General features: G+C 36.8%; 1 protein-coding gene across 21 annotated transcripts in view; it reads right to left on the reverse strand.

Annotated features, from left to right (window-relative positions):
* The window catches only part of DLG1 (discs large MAGUK scaffold protein 1), a 158,954-nt gene that overhangs the window by 25,674 nt on the left and 109,353 nt on the right, over window positions 1–23,927 (reverse strand). For all 21 annotated transcript variants that reach the window (XM_054835166.1, XM_054835174.1, XM_054835175.1 and 18 more), the window contains 4 exons: window positions 22,136–22,262; window positions 19,833–19,989; window positions 18,615–18,717; window positions 6,704–6,818 (listed from right to left, as the gene is read on the reverse strand). In XM_054835166.1, the coding sequence (XP_054691141.1) occupies window positions 6,704–6,818; window positions 18,615–18,717; window positions 19,833–19,989; window positions 22,136–22,262 (502 nt within the window). The remainder of the gene's footprint in view (window positions 1–6,703; window positions 6,819–18,614; window positions 18,718–19,832; window positions 19,990–22,135; window positions 22,263–23,927) is intronic.

Raw genomic sequence — 23,927 nt, forward strand, 5'->3', positions numbered from 1 at the left:
GAGAATATATAGTATAGTACTGTATTCACGCACACAGAAGTTTTAATGAATGAGAACTCCAGCACTTTGCAAAAGGTCCATAAAAGATGCCTCCTGCAATCCAATAAGTACTTTGCACAGAGCAAGTTACATGTCAGCCTAGGGAAGAAAAGGCAAGTATTTGAAGCATACAGCACTGTCAAAAGTTCTGTAACATACATTGTTTTATACCAAGCTACAAATTGGAATTATTTTATTAAAAATTACTGTCTTTAAAGTAAAAGTTGATATCCTGCTCACAGGGTGGCAGAAAAAAAAAAGCTTAGAAATATGAGCTGAACACAACTACGCTGCTACAGCACCTGAAGGCAAAGAACTTTATGTGCATTCTTTTGGAAAATTTCCAACCATTTCAAGAAAATCTCATCTTTTTTCTAAAGTAAGCCTGTTTTCAACAATAGGCACTAGCAATACCTGAACACCAGCTGCACGGCTACAGTTTTATTAACATTCCCTTTGCCAGCAAGGTTGGTTTATGCAAGTTCACTATTATCCAGACCCACATCCATGCCTGCTTTGTACTGATTCTGTCTCCCTTCTCACTTAGGAAAGCACAATTGTCTGGAAAGGCAGGCAGTGCACCATACTGTGGAACTGATTGGGGTTAAAATTAATTTCTTTTCACCCTGTTGGATCATTTTATATCTGGATCGCTTCCCTGAGGAACTGAAGAGACTTGCAGAATGTTTCTCCCAGCACAATCACGGGTTTAGCGAAGACATGGAAATGAATGATGACAGCAGCCTCTTACCAAACTGTAAGAGATATTCTTAAGATTATGCCTTAGAAAGGACTCAAATTTTACATTTGAAAAAAAGTGTATGAGCCTCACCTATGTACAGTGAGAAGTGCCTGCATGACACAGGACAAAAAATCCTCAACCTTGTTTCATCCGCAAGCTCATAAGTTTGTCAGTGATGCATTTTCGAAGTGACACGCTATCTTGATTTAGAGACTTGATACCAAATCCATCTCAGCCTTAGGAAAGTAGCAACAATAGATGACAACATCATGATTTAAAATGGTGTCCTTTGCCTTGTTCAAATTCAGTTAGTTTCTTCTTCCTGAACACTAGTTTTAAGTACCTTTTTCTGTGAGATTTTTAATGTCTCAGTCTTTTTAACCCATGTAAGTACCTGTAAAGTTGTAACTATTTGCTCCAAAATGTATTTTAGCTTTGTGAATTTTGCCCTTCTAAAGCACAGAGTGTATTTCTTCGGGTTTGAACTGTATGTGCTCATAACCAAATGTCAAATTGCGTACAGGGAAAAAATTCAGCATTTTCTGTCAGATCAATTCATCTTCAGCATAAGGTCTACTGCAAAATCAGAGCTGGTAAGACACCATGCCTTTTTAGGGCCATAAAAAGTATCAAAACTTTTCATAATGAGATAAAGGTTTTAATAAATATTTTCTAAAAAGTCTAGACCAAGACAGACATTTTTAAATGGCTTTGAAATATTTACTCTCATTATACACAAAAGCCTTATACTTTAACGTGCAATACTTTGCATAACATTGCTTGTGTGTAAGACTTGTACTTTAATCTCTGTTCAGAGCAAATACAAATGTTTGTTCAATTTTGCTTCTGCAAACAAGGTAATAAGTATTGGCAATAGTTGAGATATCCAGATTCTTAAAAAAAAAAAAAAAAAAAACAGAATTCTTATTTTCTTTGAAATAGTCCAAATACTGCAGATAAGGAAATGATACACATACTAGTTATTCCTCCAGATTTATTCTGCACGTGTTTGTTCAAGCAGCACTGTGGACAAACATCATTCCATGTTTCAAAATAAATTGCACATAATCCATTATGTATTTTTAATGCAGATTCAAGTTGTTTACATTTTCACTGAATTAATTAAATGCATCATGAAATTTATTTTTTGAGAATTCTTGTTTGCATTCAAGCAATGATTTCTACCAACACTACTTTTAACTTTCAAGTTTTAGTTTGCATATAAACTTATATGAGCAGTGAGCTCGGCCTAACAGCATTAATAAATATTGACTGCATGAGAAAAAAAAATACAAGAGTGAAATGGAAGCAAAAATGGATAAAAACATATATTATCAACATACGCTCTTCAAACTAGATAAATGGTTACACTGAATAGTTTTTGCACAATGAAAGGCAGTTTCATCAAATACTTTTCCTCTGGTGAGGTCACGTCAATATAAATAATTTTATTGGGGGGGGGAAGTAAAAGCTGGCAAAGACAGTTTTATAATAAGATGAACTAGGGTGTCACACAGTAGTGATAAAATTATGCAGCTAAAATTTATAGGAACACCAGGAACTGGTAACGATCAAATAAATGAGCCAAAAAGCAAACAGAATAAACAAAAATCTCTTTTGATTCCAACTGATAAACATGGCTTTTCCTGTATGCCTGGCAAGTCATCAAATGAGAACTCACTTCACAGCCAAGATGACATATTTATCTACAGACTAGTATATAAAAAATATCTCTTATTAACTCCCTGTACAGAGTCTTCTAATACAGATTAACAGTACCATGTATACATTTATTTAGTGTAAGTTATAAATGTTAACTTACTTAAAAAGAAATTTGGTATTCCTGATCAACTACTGCTCTGAATGCAGTCCCACAGTATTTACTCTAAAGTTCTACTTAAATTCACATAAGCCATAAAAATTATTTTACAGAGAAAGCATCAAGTCCTTCCTTTCATTTCACCTTGTATTGCTCAGCAACTAGCAGCACTAAAAAAGGTAACTTGGTTCCTTCACTTACAAGAAGGACATTGAGGTGCTGTAGGGCATCCAAAGAAGGGCAACAAAGCTGGTGAAGGGTCTAGAGCACAAGTTCTGTGACAAGCAGCTGAGGGAACTGGGGTTGAGAAAAGGCCTGGAGAAAAGGAGGCTGAGGGGAGATCTTCTCACTCTCTACAACTACCTGAAAGGAGGTTGTAGCAAGGGGAGGTTTAGATTGGATATTAGAAAAAAATTATTGACCAAAAGGGTTGTCAAACATTGGAACAGGCTGCCCTGCGAAGTCACCATCCCTGGAGGTATTTAAAAGCCATGTAGATGTGGTGCTCCGGGACATAGTTTAGCGGTGGACTTGGCTGTGTTAGGTTAATGGTTGGATTTGATGATCTTAAAGGTCTTTTCCAACCTAAACAATTCTATAATTCTAAGTCTACAGAAACTGAAGTTGCATGTTTCATGAGTGTTTATGCTTCGAAGCCAAAAATTTAATGGCTGTGTTAACAGTGCCAAATTTTCCAGAATGTCTTTTTACCTGGCCACACTCATTACTTGCAGTATCATAAGCTGCTGATCAAGTTTACTGAAGAATACCCTAAAAGAAGAAATGCTTGCTGAACAAAGCAATCAGGAATTCCTACAGCAAAAGCATCTCCATACATTAATCTTACCACTTCAGAATGAATGAAGGTTCTTTTTCTCCCTGAGTTTTTGGGAAAGCTGTTTGAAGTCACGTTTGAACTACCAGAATAACCTAGGGATGCCCAATCAAGCTCCTCCTGTAGGCAAGTAAACTTTTCAGGCCTGGTGCTAGTGCCAGATCTTATTTTTCAATGCATTTAGTTAAAATTTCTTAATGATTTCAAAACTGTAAAGTTTCTTCCACTTGGAGATGTAACTATTTTCTGCTCTAATCCAAGCAGGAATCAGCATTGTTGTTTGAATTTATAAATGTATCATGCTGGTCAGAAAAATACACAGAGTTAAGAGTAATTTTCAATTTTGAATTCTACAGACATTGCACAGAGTGAGATTTGGCATACAAGATAAGATAAATATGGAACAAATTTACTCCCTGTCAACATATTATCATAGAAACTTGATACCATGGAAGTATCTCACTTTTTCACATATGCTTTTTGAATCTGCAGATGAAGGAGGAGAGGGTATAAATGTAGTTCAGATGCAAAACCAAAAACACTGTATGAGAGAATCTCTCTCATCTTAGAATAAAGATCAAAAGAAATATAAAGCAAAAATAAGAGAAGGCCATTAAATCAGTACATCTTAATTAGGGGGGGGGGGCGGGGGGGGGGGGAGAGAGAGAGACAATTAGATGTGCAAAGAGTTAGCTGCTGCTGAATTGCTACATTTTTATTGCCCTCAAGGATTGTTTGTTATATTGCTATTCATCATTATTGATACACCTATGATTAAGAAGAAAAATCTGCCATTTTATCTCAAATTGTATTTTCAGGCAAACACAATTACAGGGCCACAATGATGTATCTGGTTTCATTTGCTATTTTGTTACCATGATTTTGAGAAATCACCAGTGATTATTATTTTTAGAGTATTTTTATTTGATAGATTTTCTACAATTGTGCTTGAATGCCTATAAACATTTTACTGTTGGATTTGCCATTCAATTCAGCATTACATTATATAACTGGAATCCTTTAAGGCATATCCAAAACTGAATATTACAGAAAAGAAAAAAAAAAAAAAGACGGCTTCGGTTACTAAAATTGCCTTTGAATTGGTACAATTATAAGTACAGAACGATCATACCAGAGTGGCTTATAATAAGAAATAAGCTGGATAACTAACAAGTTCTGTCAGTATCTAGCAGTATGTGGAAAAAAAAAAAATCATAAAACTTACTTCAGTGAGGTCAAAATTACATCAGAAACTAGACAGAACAGATGTGAACCCATCCTGTGTATATCAAGTTGCCTACCAGTCTTTGGCATCTCTTGGTGTGGTGACAAGAGTGGATCTCAAAAGCCCTAGCAGCACTCTCTGTTAAGAGATGTGGGTGGAAGACTACTTTTTCTGAAGAATATTTGCATTTTAGATTTTTGTTCTGACTTAGTAATAAGTTGATTCCAATAAAGGTTTTTGGGACTTGGTAAAGGAAATCACGTCTCCACAAGGCTGCTGCCAACAACCTGGAGAAGGCTGCATTTTCTGCAGCGGCTGGCAAAATCAGAAGTTCAACCTCAATCATTTACAGATAACAACTTCATGGTGGAATAAAAGCTACATAAACACAAAATGCTTGTCAGTGGCTTAAAATACCAGACCAATGTGTGAACATAAGCGGTTTAGAACCTAATCAGGCTATAGCTAACCAAGCAAAATAAAAGCATTTAGAATTGTTTAGGCTTAGTTATACGATGAGGGCTAAAGCGATAAATCTTGGGATTATGCAAAGGAAGATCTCAACACAATATCCATATGTACAGCTAGCTACCTGTGGAAATTCTCAGACATGGATAACCGTTATTCAAGCACTTATCCTTAGTATTTAAGGCATTTATCCTTAGATATTTAAAATCTGACTCCCCAAAATATTTAAGGCAGACATAGTAAAAGAAAACCCAAAAAAAGACACCCCCCCGCCCCCCAAAAAAACCCCCACAACAAAAAAACAAAACCCCAACCAAGAACAGCTCTGCAAAACCAGAATCCAGATAAAGCTACTAAAATAATAGGTCAGAACATATGGGCTACATGTTATAGTCAATCTAAACAGAAACCCTGTACAAGTAATTTGCCACGTTTGTTTCAAAGCCTTCGGAAATAGCTTGCAAAGGACAGACTTTTCTGAGCATAGATATGCAATTACTCAAGTAACTGCCTTGTTTAAGACTTGCTTTCTTTCCCATAGCTCAATAGATACAGCACCACGAACAAAACAGTATCTGCTTCGGATGGGAAAAGTCAATAGCGCCTAAGCCTTGCATTTTAGCTGGTAAGCCAGTGAGGCCCTACAACATTTTAAACCAAGTTTAAACCAAGCACCAGCACTACTGAAGTCTTACCTGCTCTACTAAAATGTTCTGGCCCTTGCCAGCCCTTATTCAGTCCAGAGATGATCTCCATCAGGGAGCTCAAAAAACAATTTATTTTTAAAAATGCAATCCTTTTACTCACATTCCATACTTGAAACTTCATGCTTTATCAGTATATGATAACTGATGTAGGAGTTAGTTGGCACATTAATGAGCTGCACCTTGCCACAGTTTCCCCGTGAAACCACCTATTTTCTTAACTGCTTCATGCTCTTTTATATTTCCATTTTCTTTTAGCCTCCTTTATGTTTAATTCCATATGCATAAATTAATGAAGAATATTCAGTTAATTTACTGTGAGGCATTTGCTCTCTTGGTTACCATGAAAAGTGTTCTATAACAAAACGCTATTGGACATAGAAATAAGATTTCTTAATGCAAGCTGAGAATACAAGTAAAGTAAGTTGAAGGAAATAAGATTGAAATCTGTCAAAGCTTAAATAAAGGGAGACTATAAATCTGAACGCAAGAACTGAACAAGGGAGAACATGAAGAATACTGTCACAAAAACCACAAACTGAATTAAGTCAAGGCTTCACATACCCTGTATGAACTTTAGACTGGTGCTATTACTTACTTTTTGTCCCGCCTGTCAGTGAGACAATAATCCTTCAGCAAAAACATGTATTTATTCTTTAAGTCAGTGTATCTCAGGGCTAGTACATCTTTTTCAGCTATATTACATTAATTCATCTAAATTAAGCTTTATTTTTAATGTATTTTGCATATAAATATCAATTTGTTAAGTTTAATAATGAGTAAATAATTGTATAAAAATGCAAATACGGAAATACTAAGTCTACAAAAAAGCAGAAAAACACACTAGAAATACCGTGAAAAAGACGATTACCTCACATATAGGGATCTCTTCTGACTGGTTCGCAAAGATCCTGATCCTGAACTAATGCTACTGTTCATCATCTGTTCCCGTAAATCATGTATTTTAGCTTCAAAACGACTGTATTCTGTAAGAAAGAGAGGCACAGCAATTAATATCCTCTGAACTTCAGTAATTACATTACTCACAAGAATGCTGAAAATCTCAGAGAATAAGCATTTGTTACAGCTTTTTTAACACAAGAAAAAAACAACTCTCATACTCAACATTTTTATTAAGCACTATGTTTTGTAATTAAAAGCTGTGTGAAGTTTTACATTTATCAATATTAACTGAAATAAAATTTAAAATAATTGTGATTAAGCAGAGCAAATAAGCAGAAACAAATATCCATATCCATACTTTAAAATTTCATGTTTTTACTCTATAGTTCGCAGTAACTATTTTTTCACTAATTAAAACAAGCATTTCTACTAACAATTATAATTTTTATAGTAATAAAGAAACTGATACAAATAAGTTTTAAACCATGACAAAAAGAAAACTTCAGAACATACATCTGATATACATATGTTTATAATCAAGCACTATGTATTTTAAATTTTAAGAAATGGGAATTAGAAGTGTCTGAAAAAACAGTATTGAACAGATACTTTAACATTACTGGACTTGAATTAGATAAACAATTTAGCACAAGGTGGAAATACACAAAACATTTTCTGAATAAGACAATGTTCCCAGGGGAGCTCAGGAAAGGGGGGAAAAAAAAAAAATCCAGAATTCTGGCATGAATCTCAATCCACTTGTAAACAGCATTAGAGATTCAAACTCCCTCTATAGAATTATGTACAATGTTAATCCTGGAAAAACGGATTGTGTTCTTAAGCAACACTGTGTACTAATAAAACTAAGCTAAATGCATTTGATTTTAGCTACAAAGGCAGGCAGTAAAATAGTAATAGCTTCTTCAAGACAAACATTTCCTGAAGTGAGGTACTTACATGCTGTCAGCATAAAACATGAACTCAAAACAAGTTTTGCCTTCAGTTGAATAGTTTAGACTTCAGGATCAACAGATCCACTTGTAAAACCTTTCAGTTAAAGGAAAGGTTCTGCAGCCACCACCTTCACCAGAAGACCACGTGATGCCAGATTAGAACAAGTCAACACTGGGAGAGCCAGGGTGTGTGCAGCAAGCAGCTGCTGAACTGGGTAATGTGTTGCTCTCCTTAGCTGCACCCTTGTTCCCCGCAGGCACCAAATTTACTCAAGAAATGCAAGACTGATAAAGAGGGCTCTAAAACGCAAAAATCTTCAGGAAATCTCTAAACTAAGGTTCCTTCAACAGTCATCTAAATACCATGAACAATTTATCATATTACATTCCGCAGCACTTTCTCCCCACACGTTCATCAGATAGTGAACATCAAGGCTTACAGACTAACCAGAGAAGAAAAAAAAAAAGTAAAATTAAGTTACAGTAAATATTCTGTGAACCAGTTTCTAGTATATCACTTCATTCATCAAGGTAACTATAAATCTCTACCAATAGCAACTATAATTAACCCTATCCAGATTATGACAATATGAACAGTCTCTTAAATAACCCTGACTTTTGTCTTTTAAAACCAAAAGCTAGTAGTTTTTAAGATAGTATCTTAGTTTTTAAAACAGCAAAGTGCCTTTTTACAACTAAAGTCCAGATCAAATAATTTATAAGCACTAAATCAGATTGATGAGGTTTGAAAAGAGAAACAAAAACATCATTTCCACCACTACCAATGCTATCACTAATAGCAAAAGAATTTTAGATGACAGGATGGTAACTTAAGAGGAACGTAATGAAAGGACATTTTTTAGAAAGCAATATCCCTTAGGGGAAGGGCCCAGATGCAGAGAAAGAATAGTCGTCTTCTGCCGTGCTACTGCTGCACTGCATGGCCTTAGGTAAGTCACCTCATTTTACTCATTTAGACTTGAGAAATGATCTTGTAAGCCTCTTACCAGTTTCTTGGGTGTTTTGGAAGAATAAAGCTCTAAACTTCAAACATACGAAAATGGCAGCCGAGACATCTCACATAAGAGATTTTTTTATGCCCCGTGTGAAAGGAAAGTAAGCATGGAAAAGACCAGACAATCCAACCATTTTCTTGTGCTACAGCCTGTTCAGTCCTGAAAATACCTGCAGTTCTTTGCAATAGCTACTGGAAAAGACTACAAATTTCTGTTAAGAAAGTATCATGTGCCATCTGTTAGCAGAATCAGATTTCCTCCTATGTAGCATGTAGTATGTAAGAGAGTTAACAGGGGAGGCTATTCTATACTATTGCTTCACTCTATCCTATATTTTATCTTTAGGTTGCTGGTCTTGCAGTTTTCTGGAGTAATTTAATTTTTCTCATCAGAACTCCTGGGAAGTGAGTGATGAATGAGTGACAGGGACATCTGTGGGAGTAAGAAGAAGAATATTTTCTACTGTGAGGCTCTTGCCATACTGATAAAGCAAAAAAGGAAACTAATGGGCTGGGACTGAGAAGGCTCTATGTTCAAAAAGAAGGGGTGCCAAGAGATGTCATATTTAGGAAAAGCTTAAATGCTCTGTGCAGATGGAATCTGGTGAGCTCCTCTGATCTAAGCTAAAAATTTGAGTTATACTCCTCTTACAGAAGGTTTAAGGAGGAACAGGATGGATGGAAATCTCAATCATCGCATTTGGAGCTGAAAAGTAGACAGGATCTTGGTTTTTAAAAAAGAAAGCTTGGTATTAGATACAGTGGTAATGAAATCTGGTGACAGAAAATAAGACAACAACAGGACTCTTGATAGCATCGGAAAAGCAGTATCAGTTTGGTACCCACAGGATCAGCACCCATCCTCTGTTGACTAATTAGGCTTGGTTCAACTTTGGCATTATAAAGCAAAGTGTGAACTCTGCTAATCTGTCTAGGAGTGATTACTTTTCTATCTCTATGATTAAGAAGAGTTGGACATCAACTGTCCTTAGCACCTTCAATCTTTTATTAAATTGAGGACTACTGATACAGTCTGGTCGTTTACAAAATGTAGAAAAGTGGTTGCAGGACAGCAGTCAGAAGACTGTCCATCACTGCTCCATCTTACGTGCTCTAAAAGAGGGGAACATCAATAGCCAACATGTGGTAGCAAGACTAGAGACTCATATCCAAAATGCATGTGTATCAAATGCAATTGATACAAAATGCAATTTTATTTGATTACAGAAAACTACCTACACACCTGTTTTTAATCAATCCCTGCAGTAATACTTTAGTACTTATGAAATGCGGAAAAAAAAAAGGCAAACAAATTAGAGAAATGGCATCACATTTACACTAATGAAAGACTTCATATAATGGGTATACCAGACATAGGTGACTTTGTAAGAAACCCCTTAGCTAAAAATAACATAAAAGCAGAAGTACTGTATAAAACTAAAACCACAATCTTAGCTTAATACTTGCACTGCTGAGATAACAAGTATTTAGGGAGGAGAACTAGGCAAGCACAGAGTGATACCTTTCCTTCAAGTATTCTCCCATCCTCCAGTATTTTCAATGTACAGAATTTCATTTTGTTTAAATTACCTTTTTCATTCAGCTTATCATCACTAAATTCTCCCAAATGCCAGAGAACTGTTTTCTTTGCAATTCCAGTCTTTCTTAGTGGGGGGTGGGTGTTTATGCATAATATTACATATAGAGTATGTGACAAAATTGATCATATTTTTTCCCCTAAATCACAGTGAACAGCACAATAAACTTCCATATGGTTGTGACAAAGCCATACAATGCACATATAAATACAAAACTTATTTTAAAAAGTTTTATTTTGCCACTTCAACATTCCAGAAATTTGGAGCTGGAAGAGGCACAGTGAACAAGACAAAAAGGACACACTGCTTTCTTGGTTAAGGGGAAATGAAGAGCTTGGCTGAGAAGGAATATGACTGATCTCTGGTCAAGTGTGATCAGGGTAACCAAACAGAAAGGACATCAGCTATTTAAATGAAAAAGCAAAACTGACTTTAATGCAAATGGAGTATGCTGGTCATAGGAACTCTATCTACAACATGCTTCCAATTTCCACAGCCATCAAAATATTGAAATTCTGAAATAGTATTTTAATAAGAACTATGGTGGCACAAGAACAGCCCCCCCACCCCCACATGAAATTAAAAACCAAAGCCAAAGCACACAATCCAAACTCTTAAACTTTTCAGGTAGGAATTTGACCAGGATCTGAAACCTGATGTATATACAATGGCAGTGAATGGGACTTAACTCAGGATCTCTTCTAATGTTTTGAAATTTAGGAAAGCTGCTGATGCTATACATCAAATAAAGGGTAATAGGCAGCATGACTAACATGAAATGCAATCAAATAAGTTCATAAGAATAATGGTATCTTTTCTTGGCTAGAATTTTCTCAAAGTTTCCAATAAGTTTAAGGGCAGTGAGGGAGTAGTACCTTGCTATCATAACACAGAGCCTGAGAAAGAGCAAGCATCTGCTGCTTCGATTCATGGCATTTATCCAACAGTACCCCACCATCACCAAAGGAAAAAAAACCCACCAAACCCAAAGCCTACTCTGGTTTACACATAATCAGTTGTTAAGAACATTGGATGGATACATCTGGGCTCAAGTTTAAACTTCAAAATTACACTGGATAAGCAGATAGTGTAAAACTAGAATAAATCTGCTCTACTGCATGTCTGCACAGATTGCACGGCAACGAACAAAAAGGAGTGGGGGCTGGCAGGGAAGATTAGGAAATCCTGAAAGATTCCTCTGCTCCTGAGCTCCTAAACTGATTTTACCTAGAAAACTGTAATGTTTGTAATGTTTTCAATCTCAATGTTTATTTTAACAGAAATCAAAACTTCAGAGAAAGGGTCTGAGCAGTGAAACTCTCCTGGACTGCCTATCTAGAGGGCAACAAGAGAACAGCGATAAACACAGATACATGGTGAATAGTCTATACAGATAGGGGAAGAGAAAAAAAAGAGGCTGCAATGAAAATTAATTTGGTCTGGAACACACGTTCTAGCAAGTGGGGCAAAAGAGCAGAAGACTATGAAAAATTCAGCAAACACGGCAGAAGGAAAAGCCACTCATGGAAGCATGGATGTGTGTACAGGGAACAGATGGCAGCACAGCACTGAGAAGCAGAGAGTCTTGCATATACTGAACCCACAAAGAGCTGAAAAAGTTCACTTTAAAAAAGTACACCCCTTGCTTCCCTCTTCCCATCTGTCTGTGGAAAGCCCTCCTTTAGCAGTACCCGTTGGATCTGTTAAAGCAGGACTCTTGTGCTGAAAATTTTATAAAACTACTGATTTATACTCTTTTCTCCACTCTCAAATTACTCAATTTTCCTTTTTATGGTGCCTCCAAACAAACAAACTGAGAAACGGAGCCTGGCAGTAAGTTCAGATGGCCACCACTACATTGATCTTCCACTGACCTTCCATTTGTTTTCAGTTTTAAGCTTGAGAAGCAGGACTGCCACAGCTGAAGTTGTATTTATAAGTTCTGGTCATGTACTACTACCATCCCTTGATTTTCTGTACTGGTATCTGATAAATTCATAGGTACCATTCATGCTTCACACATCTTTTCTTGTTACAGACTGTAGCATAAATTGCAGTTGGTGGAGGAGGCTGTGGAGTATAGCCTGTTTAGTACAACCACTCAAAAACACTAGCAAAGAGGTTACCTATTAAAATGTATGGACCAAAATAAAAACATCATAAATCATTTTTGAGGAGATATTACTTTGCTTCAATGCTTGTTGTTTTATTTTAACAGGACCTGAGAGAGACCACACGCTATTGGTGGCTCTCATGCACTCTAACGTGTAATGAGCTTGTACCTCATTAATCACTTGAAAGACTAGGCCGTGGAATTTCAAAACAGATTAGAAAAATTGCATTTGTATTTAGTTAAGAACACATCCCGCAGAGCCTGCAAAACTCTGAAAGAGACTGGGTCCAGTCATTGCTCAAGTGAATTCACCAAAAATGTTGTTGAAGGTTTACCACGCATTCACAACTTGTAAAAGGCTGAACTGTTCTCAAAGACAGACAAACAATTTTATTTATTATATTAAAGGGCAGGAGTGAGGTTTTAAAGGATTAAAACATGTGTAAGCCGCTTTATACCATCTATCAGGACTATATATAGCAGAACCCTTCTTCTAATCTTAACGGGCCTGATTTTAAAGATACTTTAATTGACTAATCTGGATTACTTGCAGATGAGTAGAACAAGGTATAAAACAAGCAGGAACAAAAATTTGGAAGATTAGAGATCACATACCCCAAAACAGGATAAACTTTTTTTGTGTGTGTAAAGAATTTTTCATCTTAAGAAATTGGGATGTACTGATCTTTTAAACTGCCTTTAAGACAATCCACGTTCTCAGCTAGAAAGCAAGGGAAAGTTCATCTTCCTGATACAAAATAAATACTAAAAACTACATTTTGCAAAAGCAGTATTGGCTTTCTGCTACTCCAGCTGGACTTCTACAAACAGAAGACTTACAATATATTTCAAGACAAATGCTCAGAAAATAGTCTTAGCTTATACACATGAAAGTGCTACTATTTCAGAGCTTAGTTATTCTGTTTCAAATTCCACTAGAAAACACTGCATAGATGAAGTGTCACAAACAGAAAAATTAGCCAAATGCTGGCCGTTGAAAGGTAAGCTCTAACAAAACTTCTACCCTCATCCTTCCCCCCCGCCCTTGACTCATTTGTTTTAAAGACAAGAGAGAATGAAAAATACAAAGTTGTCATACTTGGATCTTATTTTCAGTAGAGGAATATGTTTCTTTAAAACAAAACAAAAAAATCCATGAAAATTCATCTGAAAATCTGGCTAACAAAGTATGAGGAGTTTTGATTGAACCATACATCTTGAATACATTTTACAATGGAGAATCACTTGGTTCCTTTAATAAAGATGAAAGAAAAATGTGTGTTAACTACCTACATGAACAATGTAAGTTCAGAAGCAGAGGTTTTACAAATAATACCTTAAAAATCTTCTCTTGAGTTTTTGGCTCCACTTTCTCCTAATCTTACACTGATCCACCCAATCATCTAAGTACATGGAGCTACTCTGATCACTTAAACATCTTACTACTCTTCCAGAAAAGAAGTGGATATATAGAGATGGACTAGATCAGCTGAATTACAAAGAGAAGATTGATGCAGATTCTAAATTCTAAATAACAGGCAGCTGATAACTCATGAAAAGAGACTGCTGTGCTAGTTAAAATTATGGGGGGTTTCGTATGTCAGGTGGGTCCTTGAGAAACAAAAATAATTTAATCCACAAAATTATTTTCTATCCAATTTCAATCAAATATATTTTCATATTTTTAGTGTATTTTTTGGCTATCTTTCTTATTTTCAAACACTTAAATGCACTCAAGCTATAAAACAATTATGGTAGTCTACTGGCACCTCATACCTTTTCAAAATGGCAAAATCTCACCTTTCAGAAATTTTGAATTTTGAGGTAACACTATTATTATGTCATCCTCAATACACATAAGCATGTTTTGGATGATCTGTTAATTTGAATGGACACAACAATGGAAATATCAATGTGAAATGAGGGGAGAGCTCTCCAACAGCTGTGCACCTCTGGACAGTCCTATACTTCCCCCTTGCTGCTCCTCACTACATTCCCTTCAAGCACCAAGACTCTCACGCTCCTGTATCCCTGCTACGTAGCATGGATACAATTCCAACCACCTCCGAATCCCCACTCCCAGGAGATACATATATATCCAAATTGCCTAGAGCCTCCTCTCATTCTTCTGCACTAATACGACAATTTTTCCTTGCCACTCTACATCTGCAGAAAACCCAAAGGAGGGAGACGGCAGCGTGGCATGGAGGTGTGTCTGCAGAGTCAGGGAACAACAGGAAAATGAAATGGCTCAGAAACGTCTACAAATGAAAATGCTTTTGTGTACTGGAGCAACATCACTTTCTTTAAAACTGCTGCAGGTCATGGTACTTCATTTCCAGTGGAACTCATGGCAAAGCAAATTAATATCTCAAAAGGAGATAGAAATTTGTAGTACAGGTGGGGGAATAAGGAACAGCTTCCAAACAAAGAGGAAAACAAGAATGACATCCTGACTTCCCCACCACACTTCTACAGGATAATTCCCATTTCCCAAACTTCTGCTCTTCTCCTCCTACCATGGACCTCTCCTCTGCAGCATCCAGCCTCAGCAGGTTCAAACCCAGTGTCCTCTGTAACTAGGGAGATTTTGTATACACACGTGTCTGTGTACATACCACAAAAGTATGTACAAGTAGAGCCTGCTGAGGTGACTCAACAGGTTACAACTACATCTCCTAGATAAGTTGCAAGATAAAGCATGGAATCTACAAGGAGAAAGCAGAAGCCAATTGACTACAACTGTGGCAGTACAAAAGTGGTGCCTGATGTGCAAGTCCCTTTTGTTAACAGCAGAATACCTTCACATTTCTTATTTGGCTTTCAGTTATCTCAAAGAGCACTGGTAAGCTGCTGAAACCTGATTCAGTATAGCAGGAGAATTTTGTAAGGCATCTCTCAAATTTACTGAACATTGCTGGAAACTAAATGAATGCTCAGAAGGATATTTTTAGGAATGAGATCACATCTGTTTTCACCCAGTTTTATAACCGAGAAACATTTTGGAGATTTGGGGGGGGGGGGGAAGTCAGCAGTTATGTAATTTGAGCCTGGATATAAGAAAAGCAGTATCATATTAGTCTGCCCCGTATGTTCAGTAACTAGTGTTTGATAAACCATGTTGTCTAATGGGATTTGAAGTGACAGATACAGAAAATTCAACCCTTTCCATGATAAAGGGTTTCCAAAGATTAATTTTTTTGTACAGCCTACTCAGGCTTTTCTGTTTCTGCTTGAAAGAATCCTCTTTTCCCAGAAATCTGAGAAGACAGACAAATGGGGAATTTCTGATAGAGTTAATGTGGTAGGATGTAAAAAACATAAATTAGCATTCCCCGTCACACCTATGAACATACAAACTGTCATATACAATTACAGAGAGTGAAGTGAGCTAGTCCCAAGTGTCTTCCAAATGCTCCTATCATACCAAATCTATTTACCCAGTTATAATGAGCCCTGATGGATGTCTAGAGTCTCCTTGATCTGTCCTAGCTGTCAGCATCTTTTACAAAATCCTGCTGGATTTATAAATATAATACATATGCAATACAAGCAGTTATAACTGATGCTCTTCATCTTTATCAAGACATTTGAGAAACACCAATGATGAACAATAATTTTATGAACTCTTCATTTTAATACTGGTTAACCTTTTTTTGAATGGCATAAACGAAAAGTAGAGATAATTATATATACATATATATACACATATATATAAAAATGAAATTCGCCAGCTTAAATGAATCAAGTGAGGGGAAACCACGACCATCCACAGCTATAACAGGAAATCTGAAGATGATCAAAGAACATACGCACTTTTATCAAGTACACTCAATCACATGGATGATATTTTCTATTTGAAAAGTCAAATTTCAAACAGACTGCTTTCCTACGATAATAAACAGTAATCTTCAAGGAAATATTCTCTTTACTAATCTCTAAGATATGAACAGTGAGTATCTGATTCAACTTACCTTCCACACCAGACCTGAAAGAAGCTGACAGCTGGAGTTCTATTCAACCTCTTTTTACGAGGAGTAAGAAAAAGGCAAGCAGAGATGTGAAACAAAGTCTGACCGTAGTAACTTGAGCTTTCTGAGGTAGGTTGGCCATGTGTCAATTCATACTTTGCCTCCAAACAAGACTGGATCTCTATCTCCTAGTTAGAGTTTTTCTTCATGGCATACTTCAAAAGGGGAGAGTAAACCCTAACGTGGTTCCAACTTCTTCACTCTAAATGGAGATTTTAAGCACTATTTCTGAAAGACAGATGGTCATGCAGACCAAAATATAATACAAACCTTCCTTTGAATAATGTGTCAGATGTCTGCCCATAATCTGGGATAATTCACGTAACATCTCCTACATGCAGTCTCTCAAATGGGCCCTATAATTGTTTGAGAACCACACTCTCAATACAGCTCAACTGCATGCAGTCTTGTTCTGAATGCTTCAGTAGTCATGAAAGAATGAGTACAGCTCTAGGTTTGAAGTCTACAAGTGACAGTCGTTGAGAAATTTGTAAGAGGCAGTGTATGTTGCTCTGGGCAAATCTCTGGGCAATGACTCAAAATCCAATCAGTCAGTCAAGCACCTCCATACATGTTTCAAGAAAATAAGTTATCTACTTGGACAAGCGGTAGTGAAGAAAGCCGTTATTTCCAGTGCAGAAAGAGGAGGAACCATCCAAAATGCCTAGGAAAAGAGAGCTCCGACTTTCAGAGTATGACTGGATTCTTTTCTTTTTAAAGCCTGAATCCCAAGAAGAGAGGATTGAAAAACTGCTGCTTTTGCATGAAGTCTGGATACATTTTTTGGCAACAGGGGAGAGGGAAGAAGGAAAAAAAAAAAAAAAAAAAGCACTTCTGTTCTGGGATATATTCTCCCAGAGAAACATTTGATCTGCTACCAGCAGCCACATCGCAACATACCTTCCTGGCAAAAGAAAGAGCCATCAAGAATGCCTCTTTGAACAAAAAAGTGGCCAGATGCTCAAAGGACAACTTACGGGCAAATAAAAACACAAGTTTTATTTCTCACTAAAGTAAGGGATCCCTATGCAAGGAGCAAGAAGGTGTAACAGGCTGACCCACCTGTTACAACACTGAAGAGCTAAGCAGAGGATAGGCCAAATGTGCATCAACAGAAATATTTGACAATTCTAACACAAAGCCAAAGGAAATATTCCAGACCCAATGCTGACCTTACTCTTCTTCCTAAAAGGAATTCTCACAGTGAGCATTCCTAGAACACAAATCCTGGCACAGAGCAATCTACAGATTCAACGTGTGATCAGGATGCACACCCTCTCAAGACAATACAGGCATTGAGAACACTGGCTGGCTTCAGGGATTTGACCATGAACTAGACACAAACAAATCAATTGGCCTTATTACTGACAGAGTTCCTAGGTCAGTGGAGATACATGATGTTGATGCGAGTGGAGAGGGAGGGGAATGTGAAAGCTAGCATTTCAAAGACTTGGGGAGGACAGGATAAGAGAAAGATGATAGAAGAGAAGAAATAAATGAAGAAAAGTGTGCCACAGTCAGTTACCTAAGAAATTTCAGATGAAGGCAGCAGTCCTGCTCAATATCCAGTCTATCAAACACCTACACTTACCCTTGCCAGTACTGTTAAAGGAAAGGTTTAAGCAGACAAGTCACTGCAAGGAAGATTTAGTGATGGGCCATCCAAATTAGCAAAATCAGAGAAAGCTGTTGATCATCACAGTTCATAGTAAGAGACCAAAAATGTCTTATTATATATAAACACAATAATATATGGGTTTACAGACTGAAGGTAAGCATATAATTTTATACTATTGAATTTTTAAAATCTCAAATAGACAAAGGCATTTCAAATGTGCTGTAGAAACACAAGAGAACAAATGTGTGTCTTGTGATGATGCAGTATTATTTGGTTTCTGCAGAACACATAAGGATGGTTAATAGGCATCAGCTGCAGTCTAATCTGGACCAGAAGAAATTGCTGGATAAACAGAAATACCAGCTCAGTATAAAACAGAGAAATGAAAACCTGATGGTCTCCTTAGGTCATCTGAATCAATACAACAGAGAAGGAATTAGTCTTTTGTCCTCCTACCACTAAGGAAAATAAAACCACCAAATAAAAGGGTGAAGACAAAAGTAACAACATGGTATTTCTACCAAGTTCTGAATGTATAAGGCAACCCTTACCTTCTGGACGGTACTGAGCTACGATAGTTACTGCTTGACCTGCATTCTTCAGTGCTGCTGCTGCCTGTTCATGGGTTGCTGCTTTTAGATCTACTCCATTTACCTACAAGAGATACAAAAAAATTCTTTATCAAAATGTTTGTGCTTGTGTTTATCATCACAGAACAGTTTTGGTGCCATGTGAGTTTTCCCTGTTTCCAACATTACACACTAGTTAATACAAAGATTACTGATCCTCACTGAAATCCAAAGTCAATAAATCCTCTCTCATATATACCCCTCTGTTAAGAAATACTGTAATTGTCATAGTGTATGACTTAATGAATTTGTATTTGCTAGGTCAATTTTCCTCTTAAGATCTTTTTTTTTTTTTAAGGAGACACAGAGAATGTTACTGTCTGTGATGATTCACCTCACCTTTCTACACCAGGGCTTCAGGGACCTCCTTAGCCAAAGGATGCCTACAGACCATTATGTTTAACACCTGGTGCCAGAGCACACTCTCCATGAAATTGTCTAGCCTTGTTTTCAGTGCTTCATTTTTTTTCTGACACCATTTTAAAATCTGCAAAAACGTGTGTCACATTTTAGACCAAAAGTGGTTTTTGTAGTTTAAATTAAAATAAAGGTGCACTTCAATATCAGCATTTTAGTAATAGCCAAGCCAAAATTATTTTTCCCTCTTAAATAACTACCAAATTACAATGTAATTGTCCAAAGAAATGATTCTCCATAAATTATTTTACAAAACCACACAAAATCTTATGACCTTCAGTACTAAATAGAAAAAGCCCTTAGGCAGGTAATGAGATGAATCTGTTTAACACAACAGGAAGTTTAATACTTACTCCAGGAAGTAAAGCACCCAGTTTTAGACACTACTGCCAAGTGTCTCCATCTCATTAAAAGCTTATTTCTGAAGCCTGCATTCTTTCAATTTATACGTGCACACCTCAGCTACCAGACTACAGTAAGTTAATGTCTTCACTGAAAAAAAAATATATCTGAGACAGCAAAGCGCTATTGTAATCAGATTACAGATAAGAAACTGAGGCAAGACTGAAGTCCTCAAAGATACTTTGGAAGTATCTTGGAATCTGTTCCACTGACTCAAATTTAGTTAATGATATTCTTTGCATATAAATCATACTAGCTAGCATGAATATCCAGGGAGGGGAAAACTTTTGTTGTTTAAATAAAAGAATCAAGGAATCCTACAGAAATTATACGATCTCCTTTCCTAAGCTCTCCACTCAGGTCAGCTGGCCCTCCTGCAAGTATGAAAGAGATGAAAATTCCTTCTCCATCTTCTCCTCCAACAATGTTGAAGCCAAGACCTGTTGATCCTCGATGCAGGACGACCTTTCTAGGCTCCCTGAATGAAAGGAATATGAGATCTTGGTCACTAGTCATGAGTAAAAGTAAAATAAACAATTAGAAAACTAAGTTTTTTGAGAGAGGTAGTGTTGAAAATTTAGGTAAAGTTATGCATTTCTTAAGGCAACAATGCTGTGTGTCCTACCCTCTGCCCCCAGTCCTCCCTGCCAAAGCTTAGACTATGAAAATAATAGCTTCTATTATTTGTACGCTTTCAATTCTGCTTGTTGTTAGGTGAACTCAAAAATTCATAAGTGTGTATATACTATAAATTCCTATTATGTTACAATGTTATTCAGCACTAAATGTCATTACTTAACACTTCCCGTATTGTTCAAGAGTCTCAGTGTAGCTCACAGTCTTATTTTACCTAACAGTAATAGCAAGCAACAAAGTACTATTTTCCCTTTCTGAAACTTAAAGAACAAATTCTAATAGAAACACCAATAGTGAAAAATATGTCCTTGCTGCTTTAATTTCAGTTGGTCAAACAATAAATATAGCAAAGAACAATTTAAGAAGTATGCATAAGCGTTTTCGGGAAAAAACCCAAACCCAACAGAATTTATGGTATTCTCAAATAGACGTGCAATTTATTGACAGCAATTGAAAAAGTTAAACAAACCAAGTTGTTACATTCTTTTTACAGGATCCCCTCCTGGCTTGGATGAGGAGAGGAAAAAAGAAACACTGATCAAGTTAAGACAAGGCCAGTCTGCTTCTAATGCAAAAAACACTCTTTCCAAAAATCTACCAGTCTGCTACTTGATCCAATACAAGAAAGGCATAAATTATTTCAGAAACAGATCTTTCTAATAAAGCAGAGCAACTGTGCACTGCATTTGAAAAATCACTAGAGAGCACTAAAGAACAATTAATGGCTGTTCTTAATATTTGGAGATATTAATTATTAATTTATAGGGAAAACCTAAGTAGCTGCATTTTTCCAAAACAAACAAAAATATCTAGTCCAATCTTTAAAAATCACTCCATTTTTGCATTAGCTCTTAAATCAACTTAGTGTCAAATTCTTACATTTCATCCCCTATCAACTGTTATACCCGTCCTTTCAGAGTACTATTTTATTACAAATAAATGACATTGTGAAAATCTATGTATATTGCTGCGGCTCACACTAATGCATTAACAAAAATGCTACAGTTAGAGAATATAATACACAGTATCTTAAAATATTACTCAAAATTTCTAAACCTCTTTGAGATGGGGAGAGTGGAAAATGGGAAGGTAATTTAAAGAAAATCACCTAAAGCCTTCTCTGAATAGCCCTTGCGTTTCAGAAGAAATCCAAAAACCTCCCTTTACAGTAATTTTAAAGGAAAGCTATAAAACCGTAAGTTCAGCAATGCTATCAGCAGGACAGAATCATTTTGGCTTATATGTTCACCTAAGTTAAAAATAACCGAAAACATATCCAAGGCTCTCTTACCTTCTCATACACTAAAATAAATTCTACAATTTATTATACCACTTATGTTTCAGTCCTGGGTGGACCCTGCCTCAGAAACTGAGTGACATTATCCATATCACATGATGCTCTGACACAGAATTCAGTAACAACATTCTGAAAATGCAGTATAACATCCCCATATTTGCAGAGCAGAAGGGTAACAAAATTACAAGAGCTTTCCTTTATCAGTGATTATGAACAAAAGATTAATACAATCCACTGAATCAATGAAGGAATGAATGGTCTGTTAATGCAAAAGGATTAAGAGCTCTCTAGCCTTTCTGGATATACTAATCCATCAAAACAAACCCTTGGGGTGGGGGGGAGAGAGAAAAAAGATTGCTGGCTTCACAATAAGAAATAATCTCTAGTCCGCTCATACTACCCTCCTAAAAAGCTCTGTCAGCTCTCGGAGCACTTTGGCAGGGCATTCAGATTTTAATACTATTCCTGGGCTGATAAATGCTCTGTGTGTGTATATATATGTATGCGTGTCTGTATATATATAAAAATTTTTAGTTTTCTCCTTACATAAGTGTTCACAAGTGTTAAGAAACTAATGATTTGCTTTTATTTCTTGAAATAAAATATTCTAGTCACCAGTATTTTGCCCACAAACACATCTTATAAGCCTCCCTGTTAACTGATTTGCCATGTAGCTTTGGTTATTCATTACCTGGTAATCTCATCATCTCCAAGCATTCCCTTGGGAATTGGTGAGTATCGGCCCGGTGATGCTGGGGGCAGAGTCTGTCCCAAGTAGGCAGATGGAGTGATATGGTTATCTACTGGCTGAGAATAAGCTTCAAAGAGTGGGAAGAAAGAAAGAAAAAAAAAAGCATTAAGTCAATAACAAAAAAATAGCTGGAGAAACTGAATTTAACAAAGTACTATAAGGGGTGACCTCTTCTAAAACCGAAATATAACAGTTCAAATGATACACTGTAAATATCATAGTTCTAAAATACTGTGTCACATCTACACATTCCCCAGTTTCCTCACACTAAGTCAGTAAGCAAATTTTTCAGTTTGACTGTCTCTCAAAAAACTCTCCCTTTTTTAGAAACAGACACTGTGGATAGCTGAAGCCCATGTGGACAGTCTGGAGATTTATCTGTTTTTAAAGTTGACTTTAGAATCATAGAGTCATTGAGGTTGCAAAATACCATCACCCAGTCCAACCATTAACCTAACACAACCAAGTCCACCACTAAACCACGTCCCTAAGCACCACATCTACACAGCTTTTAAATACCTCCAGGGATGGTGCCTCAGCCACTTCCCTGGGCAGCCTGTTCCAATGACTGACAACCCTTTGGATGAAGAAATTTTTCCTAATACCCAATCTAAAGCTCCCCTGGTGCAATTTGAGGGCATATCCTCTTGTTTTATCACTTGTTACTTGGGAGAAGAGACCACACCTACCTCACTACAACCTCCTTTCAGGTAGTTGTAGAGAGCGATAAGGTCTCCCCTCAGCCTCCTTTTCTCTTGGGCTAAACAACCCCAATTCCCTCAGCCGCTCCTCATGCGACTTGTGCTCTAGACCCTTCACCAGCTTCGCTGCCCTCTTTGGATGCCCTACGCTCAATGTCCTTCTTGTAGTGAGGGGCCCAAAACTGAACACTGTACTCAAGGTGTGGCCTCATCAGTGCCAAGTAGAGGGGGATGATCCCTCCCCTAGTCCTGCTGGCCACGGTATTTCTGATACGAGCCAGGATGCTGTTGGCCGCCTTGGCACAACACAGACAAAAGGAAGCTTTCTCAAGGTAGCTTCACGAGGTCTACAGCAAGGAGAACGCTGCTTTTGTTAAAACCAAATGATCAACAACAGCATTCATATTTAAGGATTCCCTAATAATTAGGAGTTGTTCAAGACACGTGACTCTTGAAAGCATTTTTTAGAACAGCTGTAACATATACATTGCACCTTCATCCTTCTGCTCCCTGCAAGGATTCAGAGACTATAGATACCACTACTTTATTCTCTCTGTCTGCCCCATGGCACAAAATGCAGCTTCTATGCCCTGGTAACAGATTTGGACAGTTTACTGCCAATTTCAAAACTTGTCTTTTAGCCACGTAGGAGTTTTGGCAATAGATTTTCACCATTATTACCAAACCACACAGCAATATTTACATTTCAATTTAAAATAATATATGTATTTTTAATACACAAGTATATTTCCATGTCACTGTACACACTTGTTTAAAGCAAGTGATACTTTAAAAAATGACTACTGTACATAAATACAGTTATTCTGCTTTTCCTCAGAAAATTTTACAGCTAAAGCACAAAAAAATGGAATGCAGACTTTATGAGCTCTTTTCCAATTAGTGGAAAATGGTTTTGATTAAAAAAATTTCAAACAACTGTAGCTCAGTATAGCAGCTCTGTACATTCTGCTCATGCATTAAATCTTCTCATTTCACAAAATGAATTTATAATTGCTTTTAACAAGTCAGTG

The sequence above is a fragment of the Grus americana genome, chromosome 9 (assembly GCF_028858705.1).
Source record: "Grus americana isolate bGruAme1 chromosome 9, bGruAme1.mat, whole genome shotgun sequence".
In the NCBI taxonomy this organism is placed as follows: domain Eukaryota; kingdom Metazoa; phylum Chordata; class Aves; order Gruiformes; family Gruidae; genus Grus; species Grus americana.